General features: G+C 36.2%; 1 protein-coding gene across 1 annotated transcript in view; it reads right to left on the reverse strand.

Moving 5' to 3' along the window:
- The window catches only part of LRP1B (LDL receptor related protein 1B), a 295406-nt gene that overhangs the window by 141643 nt on the left and 132840 nt on the right, over positions 1 to 20923 (reverse strand). Inside the window, exons 30-38 of the mRNA XM_063400998.1 lie at positions 16689 to 16829; positions 15902 to 16027; positions 14608 to 14739; positions 11035 to 11169; positions 9741 to 9870; positions 6999 to 7125; positions 6699 to 6850; positions 6293 to 6417; positions 2914 to 3285 (exon numbers count right to left, since the gene is read on the reverse strand). Of these exons, the coding sequence (XP_063257068.1) occupies positions 2914 to 3285; positions 6293 to 6417; positions 6699 to 6850; positions 6999 to 7125; positions 9741 to 9870; positions 11035 to 11169; positions 14608 to 14739; positions 15902 to 16027; positions 16689 to 16829 (1440 nt within the window). The remainder of the gene's footprint in view (positions 1 to 2913; positions 3286 to 6292; positions 6418 to 6698; positions 6851 to 6998; positions 7126 to 9740; positions 9871 to 11034; positions 11170 to 14607; positions 14740 to 15901; positions 16028 to 16688; positions 16830 to 20923) is intronic.

Here is a 20923-nt window from a genome sequence, read left to right on the forward strand (position 1 = left end):
CAACTAAAAATCTGGGACAACAATGTCTTGGATCTTACCCTATTTTCTCTGTAAAGTCAATTACTGAGTAAAGGTTTACACTACTTGTAGACTTCAACTTAATGAAGCAGAAAAAGCATGTAGAACTGATATAATCACCCTAAGCATTTCCATTGTGGTTTTGAATCTCTTCCTAATAAAGGAAAGCTTCCTACAGATGCCTTCTAAGTTTTGGAGGAAAAATAACAAAATTAATGTAAAGTATGTTATTTTTCAATCCTGAAATGAAGCATTATTACTAAACTCTCTCAGCAGGATTTCATTTAAGCATTTCTAGATCACAGATTCTTAACATGGAAATAAGAAAATTTTGGAATTTTGCATCTTGCAGTGAATGGAATTAGTGGTGTCAACCAATCTTACCAATGCTTTTCTCCTTATAGGTGGAGGTTGAATAAATACCTCCACTTTATCAAGCAGCCTCATGAACTGTCTGCTGTTTACAGTGAGAGAAAAATCACATGCAGACTGTGAGATGGAAGGCTACCAAAATAACAGCTGAAAAAGAATGACTCAACATAAGCTGAAGCAGTTTAAAACACGTGAAAGAGAGCAATAAACATATTTATGTATGTTATATCCCTTCTCACTTACAAAGAAGCAATTCTACAGAAGTATTTCTACCAAGCGCCATCGTTCACATGTACATCCCAAGCATGTGCAGTGACTGCTTCTGCAAGGATACAAAATTTCATCTGACATTCAATTATTCAGAGTGCTGACTCTGCTAATGAAAAATGAAATCTGGCATATTAAACTGCAAGTAGAAAGACTTCCTAACAATTTCTTAAAGCTATAATTCCCAGCTATGCTTTATGGAATGTCTTTAGCTCTTGTAGAGCAACCTATTATGGAGTAATGAGGAATACTTTATTGTTCTTTTAAAAACCAATTTCTATCTGCATTAGTGCTTCACCAGTATTTATTTCTCCTCTTTGTCTGTTTTAAATGTTGAAAATTCCAGTGGCTTTTCATATAATACTTTTAATCTCTTGCTATAAAACCAGAGTTAAAATTGTCCTTCCATGTCATCGCTGCACGTTTCTGTCTCTTGTGCAGCTAAGCTCAGCTCTGAATCCCTGGGTTTAATGCTTTTCTGGGAGTAATGGGAACATCCTGACAGCATTGCTTGGTTTATCCTTAATGTATCTGAACACAGATGTCATAAATTCCTCTAAGGTAGCCACACACAGAAATCAATGGCTAAAAATCTAAACACCTTGTATCATATATAATCACAGAGCGGTTTGTGTTGGAAAAGACCCTAAAAACTCATCCCATTCCACCCCCTATCATGGGCAGGGACACTTCCCACTGTCCCAGATTGCTCCAAGCTGCGTCCATCTGGTTTTAGACACTTTCAGGGATCCACAGGCAGCCACAGCCTCTCAGGGCACCCTGTGCTGGGGCCTCACCACGCTCATAGTGAAGAATTTCTTCCTTATGTCTCATCTAAATCTGCCCTCTTTCAGTTTAAAAACATTTAAAATGCTTCTCCATGCATTAGTGCCAACTGTCTTCATAACCACAAACCACTCCACAGAACCCCAGAGCAGAGGTAGAATGTAAAACAAATGTCACTTGAGGAATATTTTGTCAGTTTGCAGCTGTTTAAAATCCTTCTTTTCTAGAAGTTATTCCCTTTAACATACAACGGCATAAAAGTGAGACATCAAACAAGCTTCCATTTTTCCTTATCAGTCGTTGGTTTACTGAACTGACCCAAGAAAAAAGCTAAATTTAGGCAACATAGCATAAATAGAAATTAGTATGAAATTTATCCACATCTTAAGGAATAAATACTACACAGCACTTCGGACATTTTGGAAAACAATTACTGAAATGCAGCCTTCAAAAAAAACCCAGACAGTACTGAAAAAGGATGAGAAAACAAACAAATCAAGTATCTGCATCTGATAACTGACTACAGATGAACGAGGTTTGTTGCATATTTTAGAAACAATTAAGTAGAACAGAAATGAAAGACAGCAGGATGTTTAGCATTCAGGATGTTTTCCTTATGTATGCACATTCAGATTTTCCCATGACAAACCTGGTACCTTCCTACATACACCTCGAATTACAGTTATGTCAGACTTGGTTGATGAACATTTTATTGACAGATATTGAGATTTTGTTAAAACCTCAGATGCAAAATATGGGTGGCCTTTTCCTGAAGACTTTGGTGAAGATGTAGGCAGAAATTTCTTGACAGTAGCGCCAAGCTTCAAGTTTCAAAGGCTAAAAAAAAAAAACGTTCAAAAACACGTAACATTCCATGAAATTTCTCCTACTACTGTGGCATAGGCATAATAACCAGGAGTGAATAAGTACATTGCCAAGTAAGCCTCTATTAAAACCAAACAGTTCTGCAGGTTGGAATTTGCCTCTGATTGTCACTGAGCACAAATCGCTTTCTTGGGCTTCACTTCAAGAAGGGTGATTGAACTGAACACACCGACCAAGGTCTTAATATTTTATACTGGGAAATAGCTGCAACAGAGACTTCACCCTCACTAACTACAAAAATAAACAACCAATATGTTTAATTTCCAAGCAGTGCACAATGAGGAGTGAGTAAAGCTCCTAAAATCACAGTATTATACATTAGGCATTACCACCATCACTTCTGTTTTCCAGTAATATACTTCACACCTCATAAGTCCATTTTAAACCAAATTATTTTGAAGTGGTTATTAATGTTTAAACGTATCTTACAGGGATATAATATAACAATTAATTATGATGAAATTTCACTGACTTTTTTACTGCATAAAGCCAAGTGATCACCAACTTTTCACTCAGTAAAGTTTATTGAAATAAAACAGGCATTTTGAGAAACATGTTTAGGGGTTGTTTTTTTTTTTCACTTACTTTCGATCAACACTTTCCTGCCAGCCCAGTTGTCTTTGATAACTTGGATGTTGCCGTAGTGGGCGTCACTGAAGAAGATGCGGTTGGTGCCCCGCCCCTTCAGGCCGTAGTCGAAGGCCAGCGCTATCACGTTCTTGAAGAACTCCGGGTTTTCGTAGGGCCTCACTGGAGAATTCAGGTTGGTCTCATCTGACAGGTGGATGCTTTTCAGGATGGTCCTTCCCGAGTAGAGCAGGTACCCCTCGTGCCTGAGGCAGCTGACTCCATCCTCCGCCAGGTATCCGTGAGCGCAGGCACAGGCCCTGCGCGCGCTCCCGCGGTACAGGCACAGCTGGTGGCACCCGCCGTTGTTCTTGGCACAGACGTTGGTACCTGGGGAAAAACAGAACAACACCCGTCTCTTACAAACAAAAATATACCCAGTTAACTCAAACAGAAATGATTTTTTTTGTGTGTGCGCGCTCTGGGATTTCTCCTCTTAAAAATTATTCGGACTGTGTTCACAAGGAGAACAAAAAAAGCCGAAATAGTAAGTAATGCAACTTTAACCACACTGAAAGATAGTTTTAAAGAATAGAATTAATGAGCAAATACAATGAATGTCCTTTTCAATTCACAACACTACATATTTTGTTAATAGAAAAAGATAAATTGGTTTATTATTCCAAAACCAGCTGAAGATTTAAAAAGTGTTTCAAGTCCTTTGAGCTTTAATTTTTTTTAAAACACCTGTTACTGGAAAAAAGTCAAATTTAGCTACCACCAGAATACATTCAAGACATTTAAGACATTTTCTACCAAATTAAATATGCAGATATTGGCTGGTAAAAAACTGTGAATCCAGCTCCCTGTTTTTAGTGAAGATATTTCCTAACATTTTATTCTAATTTAATTTAAAACCTGACTTCAAAAACTTACTCCCTGACAATTGCACACCATTAAGGAATCACTGTCAAATTAGTAACCACACTTGTTGCAAGTAATATTTAAAATAACTGTAATCATCAATAATTGTGAACTATTTGTCTTTTTTATTATGGACTATCTATGAATTACTATTATTGCGAGTTGAGATAATTCAGCTTCTGTTTCTGACAGCCCATTCCACCTAACAGCTCTGCTCTTTCAGTATAGTAATTTTCCCATTTCTGAAAGTTTTCCACATAATGAAGGTGAATTAAACATTTAAATAGAATGTTTTTGCGTGCAAAACCATAATTGTTGGGGAAGATACGGTGTCTGAAGGTACTGTTGATTGAATTCTTTAACTGATACATTTCAAGCTGAAAATCCTTTTAAGAAAAAAATCATGGCAAATGAGAGGTAACTTGTTCTTTAAAGTAGAAATATTTAATTTTGTTCTCCTAGGAAAAATTCCATGAGATAGTCCTCTGGAGTCATGTAAAACATGTGGAGATTCAGCTACACACATTTTCACATTCCGCTTGCTTAAAAGGTACTTTAAAAGATTTATTAGGCTAGAAAAGTTAATATCTGTTTGGAAGGATGAGAGGTGGAGAAGAAAAAAAGAAAACATGTGAAATAGATCCTCAAGCTTCTACAATCTCTTGGAAAACTTCAATGCTTCCATGGTTCACCAGCTGTAAACATCTTTAAGAATGGCCAGTTCTGAAGCCAGGGTAGTCAGGGCATGTCCTGGCACACCTGGAAAATTGGACTGAAGGATGGGAATCTTCGCAAGTCCCACTGCAGGATGGATTCTTCAGAAAGGGTAAAGCAGGTGTTTAAAAAAAGCATTTGTCACAATCAGCACAGCTCATCGGGGTGTTGGGTTTTTTTTTTTGTTTGGAGGGTTCTTTTGATAACAAAAGTCAGGAAACTATTTAATTACATTGGGTTTTTTTAAACAGTTAACTACTTTTAGTTCAATAAACTTTTATATATATATATATATATATGTAATACTGTGAGATAGAAAAACATTCCAAAAACATTTTTCACCTGTTTTTTTCCCTTTTGTCCTTCTGGCTCACTGACATCCCCTCCCAAAGACATTAACCATTTGTACCCTAGTAAAATTTGAAAAATGTATTAAAAAATCATTCAGGTATGTTTTTCAGACTAACATCAGTAGATTTTTACCTTCAGTAACAATTCCTCCTGTTCCTTATGTGATCAAGTCTGTAAATCCATCAATAAAAATTACACATAAAGAAGCATTTTTTAATCCCACTGTTCTATTTTCCTAACTCTACAGCATAAAGCCCTTCCAAGGCAGCAGACATTAACAATTTCTAGCCTAGTTAAAAGAAACAGATTTTGGTGTGAATTTATTTTTATCCAGAAAATATGATGTTCGAAATTGCATGCAGAAATTCAAAGTAAAATTATCCTGCAATTTTTTTCTAAAAAATATTTAATTTTTTAAAAAAACAGTTTTATTAATTTGTAAATATGTTTCCTTTCAAAGTGCAGATTTATTTAACATGTCATATTTAATGCAGTTATTTAAGAGAGATTTATGTAGAAGAAACAATCTTTGGGCATATAATGCTGAGATTAAAGCAAATTTTGAGTGCTACCAACACTAGAAATATATTTTTATTAAAAACTTTATATATAATGGTGCTACCATTTTTTTTTTCCTCTCTTTTTGAGTATATTTCTAGAAAATTTTGTCTGGATTTACCTGGTAGCAGTTTTTATTGAGGAAATCATCACCATTATTGGTAGATATTGAACCAATTTTCCTCAGCAAAACAAGTTTTTCAAGGTCTTGTCAAAAACGGAATTTTAGAAGTAAAAAGACAGTTAAATAGCAAGATTAGTCTTAGTCAGATAGAGCAGAATAGTGTTTAACCATAAATCACAGAGAGTCTATAATAACTTTTGTCTCTCGAGTTTGCTAAACTAATTGAATATAAAAGAAATCTGATTATTTACAAGGTCTCTTTCCACAGAAGGAACAAAAAGACAAAAAAAAAAGGAGACTTAAACCCAAGTAATGTCAGCAAATAAATATTGACACACAGAGAATGGGAGTTTCTATTAAGAAAAAAATTCTGGTTTGCTTTCCAATAGAAATCTCAAACTGCCTGAAATTACTGCTCTGTAAAGCACAGGCCAAGGTCTCTCAGTCCCAAGACTGTCTTTTAAGAAAAAGGTAACAAAACCCATTAAACCTGGAATGATAGGAAGTGCTTTGGTTTTAGGTTCTCTTTGAAACACTCTGAAGAATTTTAGTAGGATTTGTACTATATGTTTTCTTTAGTCCATTAATTTTAGTCATAAAAAAATACTTCAAGAGCAAAAAGTGGTGACAAAATCATTGATTACTTAATTTTTGGAATGCTTTAATATACAGAAAAAGTAGCAGGTGATATGAAAACAATCAATAGCATCCTTAAGAACAGCCAACCTTTCTCTCGTGCTCTATTAAAGACTTTCACTTCCTTCAGGTTTATCCCAAGGCCAGTCCTCATGGTCACAGCATCCGTGGCCTCATTCTTGTGGCCTCTTCTAATAGAGCCATTTGCATGTGCTCTGCCAAAAAAGTTGAAGATGTCTCATCAACAATCCTCAACTAATTCACACCAAACAAATGACTGAAGAGCAGTGGAGGGTTCACTAAAGAGGAGGTGGAGGAGCCTGTTCTCATCTACGGCACTGAGGCGCTTTTTCAGAGCTCCCTCTCCTTGGAAGCTGCGCGGGATTCCGCCATCCCGCCTGTGACCTTGCTAAGGGACGGCTAATCCTGCAAAGGTGAGGCACCTGGCACTGGAATAACGTTTGGAGATTTAAAATACTTATGAAAAATAAATTACCTGTCAGACCAGTAGATGTAAGCTCCGAACACAGCAACTGAAAACATATCCACATTGCTCCCTGACAGCACAATCTCCCGATTCCCTCCACTCTCAAGGTCAATTCTTTCTATCTTGTCCGTACGAGCATCACACCAGTACAATTTATTTTCCTAAAGATTAATTTCAAAGGAAACGTCAACAGGCTTGTCCAAGTGTTTAATTGAGAGTTATTAAGATTACATCAAGGTGGGACAGCAGCTGGCTTTAATGAAACGTAACAAACAGTGCACATGTTAAGGTGTGCTGGAAGGAACCAACCTCGTAATCGATGGAAATCCCGTTAGGCCACGCGATCCCCAGGCTCACAAGGACGACCTTCTCAGAGCCATCCAAGTGTGCTCTGCCTATGCAAGGGGTCTGTCCCCACTCTGTCCAAAACAAATACCTGGAATGTTGAGAAATCACCAATTAACATTGCAAACAAAACGCGCTATCGCCGTTAAATGGACAACTAGAAAACGTATGGTGCTCATGTCTCTAAATAGTCTTAAGAAATTCAATGCATCATAATACTTGTTTAATGGACACTTACTTCAGCTACTGTTCTCAAATTATACATATGAAGACATTCTTTAAATTATATTCCATTAGTCCATATGCAATTCTATTCCTTAAAGAATTCAGCCTTGTGTTTAGGGAAAAAAAAAAAAAAGTTAAAAAAAAAATAAAAAAAATCTGTGATAATGCAAGGGATACCTAATTTAAAAATGTTTTAGATATCAAGTAGTTGAGAAGCACCGTGGGAAATGGTGGAGCAATGGGACCTCATTTGAGAAGGGATCTTATTTGAAAAATACTTTTAAATTCTGCCAAATGCCTCATGGGAACAATCGGAATCTTGCTTATCTAATCTCATTTTCATGTACACTCAGTGCCACAGTTGCATCGCTAATCGGGGATGTTTTATCAAACTTCTGCCTTAATAAACTTTGCAATCTGTTGCTTCAGGTGTTGCAAAATGAGGCCAAAAAATTTACACAGAGCATTTCCTTTATGGACAGTAACCTATGGAACAGGTTTGTGGGGATATCTATGAGTCTACAAATATAAATGTATGTATGTATATCTGTGTTAAAATATATTACAAACACACAAATTAACATATATTCTGAGGAAGAAATATCTAACAATTGAAGCCTAAAGAATTACTAGTTGCCTAAAGAAGAAAGATTTTAATAGCAAATATTCATACAGCACTAAAACTTTCTTTAATAACACGCTGTACATAAATTGAACAGAACACACAAAACCATTCTCCAATGCTTTCATCTCTGTGGAATGTGTGTGTTAGTTGATTTTTAAAGATTACAAAACCTTCTGGCCATTACTAAACAGTTCTGCCCCGTGTCTGGTGACATCATTACACCAATCTGCTGTTAAGCAGCTGTATTTGACTAGATGACTACAGATATGTGAAATAATGAGGGATAATAATGTGATAAGGGTGAAAAAAATTATGAATCCTATAATTTGCTCATCAAATTCAGTTTCTGAAACAGCCCACTTTGGCTCTCATTGTAGAGCTTCCTGGCTCCAGGGAAAATGAATCTGTTCTCATAGTTCTTGATATAACAAGCAATACCATTTATACTAATGACAAAACTCATGCAGACTAGGAAACTGGACTGCAACCTGAATTAAATTAAAAATATGTTGAGGATTGCCAAAATAGGCAGCATTAATCAGCTGGATTTTAACAATCACTACATAAGTTTAATGCCATTTTAACCAGATTATTAACAGCACCTCTAAACAGAACTGAAATTGCTTTCAGGCACCTGATCAGAGGTCAGAGAGTTATTTGAGACTTGGTTAATACAGGACATGAACTAAATGTTGACCACAGAAAAGAAGACATTCAATATACTCAAACATTCCTTAAATCAAGCCGTAATAAGCAGGTTAAATGAATCTAATATCCTCCAAAGGAAATCAAAAACAGCTGCCAAAAATATTATATGAATAAATATACCTGATGGGGGACAAAGACACCCTTTTGTAGGGCTACATATTCCTCACTTTTTCCTCAGTGACAATAAATAATGTCACCAACCAGGCGAATGCTGCCTGCTTCCCATCTTGGCATAACTGGCAGATTCAACAAGCTCTGATAACTGCTATTTTCTTCTCTATTCTTCCAGCTGTCAACTCCAGCTTCCAGACAAATGCAGAATGTGAAATCGGGGTAAGGGGAGGGAAGAACACCTCTGAAAGTTTTACCTCGAAAAGGGGAATAGATTTAATAATAATGCAAAGGGCAAGGCCTTAATCTTTGGGCAGAAAGGCAGTCCTGTACTTCTGTAGCAAAACACTGCTGTGCTTCTCCTGGAGGATCTGAGGGAGACATCTCAAGTTATCATTTTGTGGCACAATATTATAAAAGAAATGAAGCTTTCCTTCCTATGCAGAAGATAAATCGTTCTACCAGACATGTAAAACAGCGATCTGTGCTCCTCTAATTCTCCTTAATTATCCTAAACAACCCCTGGGCCATGGGTAGGGACACCTTCCACTAGGCCAGGTTACTCAGAGCCCCATCCAGCCTGCCCCTGAACAACTCCAGGGATGGGGATTCCCAAGTTCTGCAGGTGGAAAGGGATGGTACATTCCCTATTCCTGTCAATGCTGCAGGGCAGTCCCTGCCCTCAAAAATCAGCTGGGTGAATACAGAGTCACTTTTGCCAACCAATCCACAACCTTCATCTCACACGGCTTTCAGCTACCCTGGCCACTCTCCCTGGTTGTTGCTCTGGGATGTTACATGATCCTGGAGGTTGTAACTTCCCAGGATTACACTGCTCTGTGTACAAAGTCCCTCATCAGCTGATGCGGCCTCCTTGGATTTGCACTTCAGATGGAAGCACGCCTCCAAGCAACATCTAACCTTCAGGAGAAACAGTTTCCTTAGAAAACCACAAGCATTTTTCAGCGAATTCACAGGAGGTTATGAACGCAGGGAGGGAGGCAGAAGCTCTGTGTACGTTAGGAATGAGGTGTTACCCTTTCTCGGGGTGTACCGCGATAGAGCGGGGCTGGTCCAGCCCCTGGGAGATCACCACGTAGCGGAACGAGCCGTTCAGCCGCGCCACCTCGATCAGGTTGAAGCCGTGATCGGTCCAGTAAATGTTACCTGGAAAAAAAAAAACAACCCACTGAAGTCACTGCGTGAAGGAAATGGAAATGTGTAGGGCTGACATCAGTCTGAATTTAGGCTTCAGGCTCTGAGTGTCGGTGGGAAAGGCAGGCGAGCAACTTTCTCGTGTTAGCCTGAGCAATCTTAAGGAGGAATTCAAACAAACCTTGGGAAATGAGAAACCATCCACAAGTGGTGTTTCTTTTCCAACATGTTTACTGGCAAAAGAAATGTTTACAAAAGGGTGTAAACGCTGAATAACCAATCATGTTCTTTGTACCGAACTACTCTATAAAAGTAGAATTTAGAAGAATAAAGCTTGCTCTCATTTTCACCATCATATTGAGAGTCATGTAGTTATTCCTGTCCCATCTGAAAATCACAACAACAGAAATGGATTTGTTGAGAATTCTTAAAGCTTGACAGAAGGCTCACATGGTATGTATTTGTATGCAAACTTTGAGATAAAAAATGCTGACTTAGAAATGTTATGGAATAGGACAGACGTTGAGAGAGAAATGGAACTGGAAACAAATTTTAAAGGATGGCTTTGCAAGTAAGACAAGATACTTTAGAGAAACAGAACTATGAAAGATGCATTGTAGTAGGACCTATGAGGGGTAATTTTAGATGATTGGTTTTAAGGCATTTACAGCATTGTGTGGCAAAAGCTGATAGGCCAAGAAACACTTGTGATGTATTGTAATTAGGAAAGAATTGGCTTCTGATTGTGACGGCGTAAATTGCAACATCTGTATTGTCTCACCCTTCATGTGAGACTGAAAATGGAAACAAAGTTTTTAAAACACCTTTTAGTTGCCCTATCTCTGCTCACAAAAGGGCATAATCTGACAATAAGTCATAATCTGACAAAATAATTTGAAAAGTGTTTAAGTCAGAACCAGAAACTAACTGCTATATTTTCATTTGCATAGGTGTATATTTGTAATTTATAGTCCTATCCAGCCTTTTTATAGCATAAACTGGTATTGACATTGTCCATCTAAGAAGTGCCATACAATATATATATAAGTAATTTCCAGATATTTACAATTTAAGAAATTGGAGCTGAAAGAAAACCAAGTAATTTAACCTTGGGCTGAAGAGGCAAGCGTGTTCTCTCAGAAATGGTGACAAGTCCTGGGGCAGGCTCAGACCCACCTGCTATCCAGTCCACTGCAATGCCTTCAACTCGCCCCAAACCGTTTGTGACAATGTCTTCTTTCCAGGTCTGGTCTCGCTTAGCTCTGCTGATCTTGTTGAAACCCATGTCTGTCCAATAGATTGTGTCATTTCCTATAAAACACAGTGAATCCAGTGATTCTCAGATTAATTCACTTACTTCAGTCCAAGTATCTGCATTAGCAACTGTAAATATTGCCAGTTATAGCTTTATTAATACGTATTAAGTATCAAAATGATCAGACTTAATTCCTCATGCCTTTGCAGTTTTAAAATTTTGTTTAAAATAACTCTGTCAGAATTCTACGTTAGTAGTACAGCACATGTAGCACAATAGGGCTATGGCAGCAGATGGAAGCTATTACCTCTGTTAAAAATCACAATAAATATGCTGTATTTACCTTTTCCCTAATGGAATAAATACTTCAAAAATACTATTTTGTCTGTCACCATTCCAAAACATTTAGGAGTCTGAAAAGCTACAGTGTAAAACTGCTTATACAGTCTTTTCCTTCAGTAATCAGACACATTGTATTTTAACAGTGTAAGGAAAAAAAATAACTAGGGAAATAAAAAGTGACATTTGAGAGTGATATGCTGACAAAAGAATGGAAAAAAAATATTCCATCCACAAGTCAGCTTGTATTTTAAATGTCCTGACAAGCTTTGGTTAAAAATCTTTTTGTTTGGTGTTTCAAGACATCTCAGCTGGTTTCCCAGCCTTTCTGTGGCAGTGATTGGAAAAAAGGGACAACTTCGAGCATTTAAACTCAAAAGTCAGATGGAGGATTTGAAGTGGCCCGAGCAGAGACACATGTGGCACATGATAACCTCGAAAAACAGGTGGGGCAAACAAAGTGAAATCCCTCAGGCAGAATTGTTTCTATTTTCACTGACAGGGTTCTGTAAATTAGCTGCAACCAACACTGTGCTGGCAAAGTAATGAGCTAATGACCTCCTGAGTGAGATGTTTTGCAGAGATCTTAAATAATATCTGTTCCTTCATTACTGTTTTCATAATGTGTAAATCTTCTTTTAATTCCATAGTAGTGTGAGTGTATTTATAGAATATATATTTCTATACACAGCACAAAAATATTGCCTATATAAATATATAAAAATATTTATATCTACATATATACACATGTAATTATATATATGTATTTGCATAGATTGATAGATACATTTATAAAATAAGAGAGTTATTTGTGACCAAACAATATTGGTATGCTCAAGAATCTTATCCCACCACCAATTAAACAAATTAAAATTCTGACTTCAATTAGTCAAAACAAATATGAGAGGCATGCATTTTGCTACTTATTTGCTAATTAAAATTTAGAAGTATCAAAACACAGGGAGAAAAAAGGTGTATGCATCTTCTAGCTTGTTCATGTCTGCAAAAAACATTCTCATTAGACTTTTAATTATGATATACTGCACTACTAGCACATGTAAATATATTTAATCCACTTTGCATACCTAAATTACTGACATAACAGCAAAATTTGGGAATGCTTCCTTATTAGAGTGAAATGAAAGCAACACTCACTAAATGGAAAATAAAAAAGATGAAATCTGAAACTAGCTCCACTTGCTTTCTAAATCATATTTGATGTATGTAGGTTTTAGAAAATAATTTATAAAATTCAATATAAGGTACCAAAATGAGAAAAACAGCTGTTTTTAAAGCTGAAATGCAGCTGAAAGCTGTAAATTTTTTATAGCACACTGTCCTCTTGTGATTTCACTGCTGTACACCATTTACATTTGTCTTTGCAATGCATTTGTCACAGCCAATTCCATTCATGGTCCCTGTGCTGAAACTTCATCCAGCCAAGTTGGAGAACCTCACTTAATTTCATCCAGCCTCAAATTTCATTCTTCCAAAAATCAAAAATCTCATTCTTCCAAAATGTTAATTTGATATTTATTAGCTAAGTCCACATAAACCTCTCTAAAGTAGGAGCTAGCACATCTTACAACTATGGGGAAAAAAAATAAATCCCAACCAAAAAACATGAGATGCAAAATAGCCAATAAAACCCTAGTATTGGTATTTTAAATTGAAAGGTCAAATTTCAGTCTTCTGTGTTAGACATGATAATTTTGTAAAGTTTGCATAATTTTAATTAAAAACAGAAATCCCTAGAAAACTCAATTGCATTGTCTTAGCACTCTCTGTCATGAATGTGTGTGGTCATCACTTCTCTCTCCTCCTGTGTCTTTCCAGGAATAGATGAAATCTCTGTAACAGTGACTTTCCCTTCTCAGGTGTGTGCTCACTGGCTTTTAAGTGATTTTTGTGTCTTAGGAGACTATAACTGAACTACATCCATAATATGAGAAAAGCCCTGACCATCAGCAGCCACTGATTTGAAAACAAAATATACAACTATGAGGGCACTGAAAAATTTTGAGAGAACTCGAAATTTGCTAGGCAGAGGTGCAAGAGCATCAGTGAAGAAGCAGGTCAAAAAAGCAAAGATCTAATGAATTTAACTTTTAACCTGGTAAAAAAAGATGGTTGGTATTTCTGTGATGAAGTAGTCCAACAGAAATAAGTCTGATTTCAATGCTAAGGCAAATATTAACATACACTTTTAAAAAAAAATTAGGATCTCTCAATGCTGAATTCACAGGCAGAATCTATGTCAAAATAAAAAAATAACAATGGAGTATGACAAAATAATTGTGTGTTTCAAGAAGATAATGTCTGTATTTATATAATATAGGTAACAAGACTTTTTTCTAGGCTGCCAGTTTGTAAACTCAGTAACAAAATGAGTCTCAAAGGAAGGCTGACCAAAGAGCTGATGAGTTAAAAACGCAGAGACTCAGGGTATTTTTCAGGTCATTACTTGGTCACAGATTAACTTTCCAGCTAATCAAAACTTGCTAACATGTTTGAAGATACCCAAACACCACTGGGCAATGAATCCAATCACTTTTAGAATCTGATCTTTATTTTTTCCCCGCATGCAAAACTGAAACCAACTAATTTCAGAGGAAGTTTGTGAGGCTGTGTAAATCAGAAACTATTTCTGTCTGTACAGTGGAAAGGCATGTGCTGCAGGTGGAAATGCCTGCTCTCCGGGCTGTCACAGCTCCTTCCAGAAGGAGGAAACAGATCCAGACTTGGCTGGAGCCCTGCAGGAAGGTGGCTGAGCTGTGCTGGGCAGGGGAAAACTGCCACCTGCTAGGTACAGCATCACACAGGAATGAGAAATTCCGTGGAAAAAGTGTCATAGGAACAAGCCTTTTTCCTTGATGAACACTTTCTGTAAAACCAGCAGTTTCCTGCTCCAGTTCTCAGTGGTGACTCCACCAAAAAGGAGCAGCTGCTGCTGCCAGAACAATCGGCATGTGCACAATATCTCCTAATTATTGTAAATGTTAAAGGTAGAGCTTAACTCTGGAGCATGATCCATTCCCAATTCCTTTAAAGGCAGTTGCAATTGCTTAAAAGGTTTGAAAACAAGGGGTTATCTCATTTATGAGAAGAATTTACAATTTTAACCATACATACAACAAATTATACATATTATTTACCTGCATGGAAGTCTATGCCCACAGCAAACGAAGCCCCAGATATTGGCATTAAAGCATCCATTTTATCATTTGGGTCAAGAGGAATTCCTCTGATTCCCTCATGAACAGAGTACATGAGAAATGATTCAATACCTAAGGGGAAGATAAAGCAGCCAATGAGAGCAAAGGGGAAACTTTCCAAATAACCAAGATTAGGGGAGCTAACACACATTAGATATAATTTTCCAATAGTGCTCCACAGTTTTTCAGAGTGACAACTCCAGCTCTTAGAAAAGATATCCATGAGTTATTACAGTGCATTTCTAATTAAATTAAAAATGTGGTCCTATCAAGAGAAGGGGATCACTGTCCATGTCAAACACCACCTTATAATCAGGTACTCAGCAGAAATGGAAATTAAAATTTAAGAAAAAATTGTATTCAAATGATAAGAAAATGTAAGAATCTTTTCAGTGCGCATCTGCTCTTCATGAACATATTCAGCAAGAGATAATTTTAAAGAATTTGCAGAAAAACAGAACAGCAAATTGTCCTTTAAGGTAAAGGATTCATCTCACTTTTGTTATGCACATTTCCTTTGTGGAAAAAGAGAATTATGTAGATTTAGTGATGCATTTTAAATGCCTACTTTTGTGTTAGATTAATCAAATTCCAAATGCACCTATTTCTTTTCAGTAGGAATAAATTCTATGGTGTAGAGTTCTTCTTACATAGTAATTCTCAGAAATGACTCAGTCCTAATTAATAGTAATAAATAAATTTATAAAACTATAAAGCACCTTGAGCATAAGGCTGTTTTGCATTATTCAGGCAAAGAGTAGGACTTGGGCTGTAAGTTATGTTATGACTTCTGCCAACTTAAAAAGATTTAAGGAAAAAAATTGTTTTATTTTATATTAAGAGCAATGCAACAGGATGAGATACCCAACCATTCAGATACTTGTAGCCTATAATTTAGTTTAAAGATAAGCTATATGACCTTGAACACTTGAACAAATAGTTATTAATGATTGCTCATATGGTCTGCTTTTCTAGCTACATAAATATATAAATATTATTTATATATATATATAGGTAATCCAAGTTACCACAGAAATTTATTTATTTGAATAACTTAATGAAAAGCTAAATTTATCTCTGTCCTAACCACAACAGACATTTCTCTCCTACTGCTTCAATCAAGCATTTTCAATATAGTTATTTAACTAGAAATGACCAAAGTAAGTTTATTTACTCATGGCAATGTTCCCCTAAGATTTAAGTAGGTTAAAATAAATGCTGAGAGCTGTTTTACCTTTGCAGGCCATGCGGTTCTTCTGGAGGTTGTAGCCCACTGTGCACACACAGGTCCTGGTGGTTTCTGATGTTGGCAGACAAAGCTGGGAGCATCCCCCGTTGTTTAACTGGCAGGAATTGCTGCCTGTGACAGGACAGGAGAAGAGACAAGAGAAATCAAAACCTGAGCAATGCAACCCTGGCTAAAAAGTAAGCGTCGTCATCAATATGTTATTAGTATTTCCAATTTTTGTTCAGATAACCTATTTGAAAAATTGAGATATGCTTAAAATATTTCATAAATTTGTGTACCTTTCCATGCTTCACTCGTGCAGAATTTCAACATTATATTTCCCCTCAGAATATAAATAAATCTGTTTTCTGAAAAATCTGCCTATTTTAAAGTAAAAGTGTATGAAAAACCTGAACGTTCTGCATTAAGTTAATGATGAAATCTTACTGACATTAGTGTATCTTAATCTAGACCACAAATAAATCATTGATTATATCCTATTCATTCATCAAATGTTATATTAACCTTGTTATTTTCAGGAACAAGCCATTTTTAGTATATTTAAGACATACTCCAAAGTGATCTGACAAATCCATGCTCCTAACTGCCTAATTATTACAATATTTAAGTAATAAAAGAATATATTTTAATAAGATTTAGAACAGACATTTTACACAGTGAAATGAACACATCTCAGAAATTTGAAGCTTTGTGAAGAAAAATTTAAATTCACTAAGAGACTGAAGGAAATTAGTTGATTACAAGTTATTTTTCTACTTAAAATGTGACTCACCTTGCTGTGCTGCTTTATCATACACTTTCATATGAACAACACCTGCAGTTTTGTTTCGCAGGACAGTTGGGTTTCTTCCATCTTTTTTATTGCAGGTGCCAATCTGAGCCAAGTTCTGGTCTGCCCACCAAAGCTTTTTATCTGTAAAATTCCCAAGTTTTAGAAATTAGGAGCATCACTATCAAACTGTATATGGTTGAGACCTAAGGTGGGAAAAAGCTTTTGAGGTTAATTCTGAGGCCAGTTTTAAGGGAAATTGCCTAAAGAGGGTACAGAGAAAATCTGAAGAAATTGCGTTATTAAGATTCTGCAGACATGAAAACAGTTTTCACCAATTTCCCTTTTGCTGAGCTGCTGATTTAAGCCTATCTGTATAGAGAAATGCCTCATTTTTCACATATACATGGAAATTCTAGTGTTATCCTAGGGAAGAAATTCATTTTCACAAACAAAGAAAAAATGCTTGAAATGTTAAACTAAATTTTTTATTTGAAAAAAGTTACCATCATTAACAAAGAAATCATGGAAAAAAAAAAAAAAAGAAAAGCAGGCACTGCCTCCCAAGGTTTCAGAATTAAAATTTTAACAGCTTTGATTTCAATGTCAAACTTCAGTGAACTAATGGCTGAAGACTGCAGCCAATATTCTGATTGTCCCAGTCACGAGTCTTCATCCCTGAGTCCACACAGGTCAATGATGAGATGTCTCAGAGCTCTTCATTTCAGACAGAAAAGTTTATTACTGTAGAGTAACCAAAAATAAAAACTTGAAAACCTTTAAACTTCACGAGCGCTGCCTCCCCAGCAAATATTGTGTATTATCTTCATTTTTAGTTAATTCTCTTTCCAGTTAAAAGAATTTTTGCGTATGCTGCAGTTTTAATATTTAAATAACAAGAGCCACATTGTCAATATTTAAACAAATGAGATGCATTTTAATATTTAAATAATATGGACCCACACAGTTGAGTGTTTTGTGATAGAAGGCGTAGACCTAAAAATAATTTCCACTGTGGGAACTGTAAAAAGCTACAGCACAAAATAAAATAATTAGGAAAAATCCAAAATATGCTCTCCACAGGTATATGATAAGACCAGAATCTGTGGAATTAAAAATATTCTAAATATCAAGATTTGGAGACACAAATGGAACTCTCAGTTTAAATTTGGATAAAATATAAAGAAAATCAGTAATTTTATTCATTGACTAGTCAGTCTGGAATTGACTGATTCAAAACATCATCCTGCAATAACGATCCATTAACAGTAGCTGGCATCTGAAGACACTTTTATCAGAAAATCTTTAGTACAAGTGCCTGTACTCAATTTTGATTGTGTCAATTATTGCAAAAAGGCACGTGAAAGCTAAAAATGGAAAGGTGACTGTGTTATAATCCATATAAGAAATATTGGAAATTGGACTTGGGTTTTTTCCTATTAGATAATTACCCACAATCCTAAAGATTAGGTTAACTTTTTCAATGAAATGTTTGTTTGTGAAGAAGAGTTTTTGTTCTTCACATCCTCTATATGACCATAAATCAGAATAGGACATTAAATAATTTTGGTAATGACTGGTTTTTTGTGCATAGTAACATGAACTTTCTGTTTTACATATCCAAACCCATCTATAAAAAATTCATTGTTTTGTAAGACTGGGGTAGAGGAGGAAAGCAAATTGCATATGGTTTTGGTGTTTTCATCCTTTATTTCCAAGAAGCAATCACTTTTAAGCATTTCTTTTTGTGCCAAACCTCAGCTTTGGCTGTGGTTTCAACAACCTCCCAAACCTGTCCTTGGCTGACCTGCCTGTCTCCTTAGGAAAGAAAATTAACAAAAACTCCGAATAACCAACGTGTCACGTTGTTTTACCGAGAGATGAATGCATGGCATGCCCTTAATCAAGGAGTTCAATCACCAGTGATTATCCACACCACAAATATTTTCATTTCTCCCTTTGGAGAGAGCCAAACTCATTTCTACGAGAGCAGCTGAACGTTCTGCCAGGTACCTCCTTTGTTTACTGAGCTGCTCAAGGAGCTCAAATCTGCTTCCATGCACAGTTGAGTGTCTAAACAACTCCATCAGTGGGGTCAGACGGGTCAGATCACGGAGTTGTTCTCCTCTGCTGACAAAAGCAGCACTTCATAAACTCATTACTAATCCTGCAGTACTTGGCTGTGACTGCGAGGTTGAGGAGTCTCCTACACCCCCTACACCAATAAAAAGGACAAATCACAACAATTCACAAGTGAAGTATCACAATACTCTTCAAAATGATTCTTTTGCCTTCCACTTTCGTTCCTGTTAACGTGAAACCTGGATAAACCTTTGAATACAAATGTAACTTACAAAATCTTACTGAACTAGCGCTTATTCTTCTCTCACATGGAATGGCACACCACGATTTTCAGAAGGAGACAAGGATAGAGAAGGGGGATTTAAAAGACAAAGGTTATACAAATCCTGACCTAGTATAGTAAAAAAAAAAAAAGGTAAAAAAATCATAAAATGAAAAAACCCCACCAGTCTAAAAAACCAAACCAAAATGTCTGAACAACACACAAATTATGAAGTACAGACACCTTGAGGTCAAACCTTTTATGACTACCTGCCCAAAAAACTTTCCAGTTGTGCCCTAAAACCAAAGAAATAAATGTTTTAATTATTCAGAAACTGCTAGGTGGATCAACAAACACCACTGCAGTCTCAAACAAATAAAGAAAAAAAAAAAAATCACACGGCAATTTTTGATGGTGTGATTATTTTGACCTTAATAATTCTAAGTTAAATTTGGACTATTTCTCTCTGCATTCCTGATATTTGTCAGTAGATAACTCACCTACGATGTCTAGTATTCAGGATTAAGTAATTATTTCTATATTAATTTTAAAATACAGCAGATCATTTTACAAAAAGAAAAAAATACTTTAGCATAAAGACAACTTGCTTTCCCACACAAGGGAAGAAAAAAAGGCTGTTTTGGACCTTTAAACATCAAACTGAAGTGATTTATTTGCTTGATTATGCTAACAAGAGCATTGCTCAATCACTAATTACAATCTTGTTGCTGAAACTGGGTTATAATATATATTAAAATTGTTGTATTTATCCATTCTGTTGGGTAATTATCATTAAGCACAGTAACATATTGGGAAACAGCAACTTCAAATGCCAAAAATTGTTACCCTAGCTTTGTGGGCAGTCCTTTGGAGATTTCAAGTAGCACTCTGAATGCAAATTTTGATGGGCCATTAGTTTTCATTAATGGTGGTTTGAGTATTTATGGAAGACAACTATGTACTGCACTTAGAACCGGGCGGCTTGCCTAGATATATTTCATTTATTAATGCTAATCTAATGAATGGCGCTACGGCAATTAGAAGACTGATGACTTGGAAAATTAAGGTGTGTGTGTGTTTGAATTCTCCTGCTCTAAGCAGCCCCTTTCACTTTGCAAACAGGTCCAGCAAAGTCACAGCTCCCACCATCTGAGCTACTAGGAAAGCAGTCTGGTGTTAGGTTTTGAAGCATTATTTAGGATAAAACAAAAATCAAATAACCAATACATCATCCAATGCATGATGAAAGTAAATGGGAGCGTGAATGTATTTTAGTAATATTAACCTACATTTTCTGTCTAAAATGAAATACTATAGTTGTTACTTTCTGTTTTGATTGCTTGATAATACAACTTGATGGCTATATTTATATACAGTTTTTGTTCACAAGACGTGCTTCTCATATCTGCATGCCCATTGAAAAGCTATTATGTGCGTCTGATTTTGTTGTATTGCTGATTGAATTTTTTTTTAATATGAATTTCAACAGAAATAGCACTTACACATAAAATCGTTCACTACATGGAGTTACTCTATTTTATGCTAAAAAAAGACCAAATGAACAACAAATTATATCCTCATTATCCAATCTACATTATATTCCTATTTGGTAGAGACACGAGCAGAATTCTGTGGTTTTGTGTAAATTGCATTTCTGTGAGGACCTGATACAAAATCCAATACACCAAAACTGCTGACAGGAGCCTTCAGCATCCCTTTCTTCTCAGCTACAGACTTACAGTAACTCATCAATACTTTTCTAGAAACACTCAGTTTCTCACTCGGAGTCATTTGTCAGTCAGGAAACAACCCACCAGTTTGGAACCACGGCAGATATTGCTGCAAACTCCTCTGCAACTCAGACCCTGTGGAACACGGGCTCTGCTCACCAGTC

Source organism: Prinia subflava, chromosome 6 (assembly GCF_021018805.1).
Source record: "Prinia subflava isolate CZ2003 ecotype Zambia chromosome 6, Cam_Psub_1.2, whole genome shotgun sequence".
Lineage (NCBI taxonomy): Eukaryota > Metazoa > Chordata > Aves > Passeriformes > Cisticolidae > Prinia > Prinia subflava.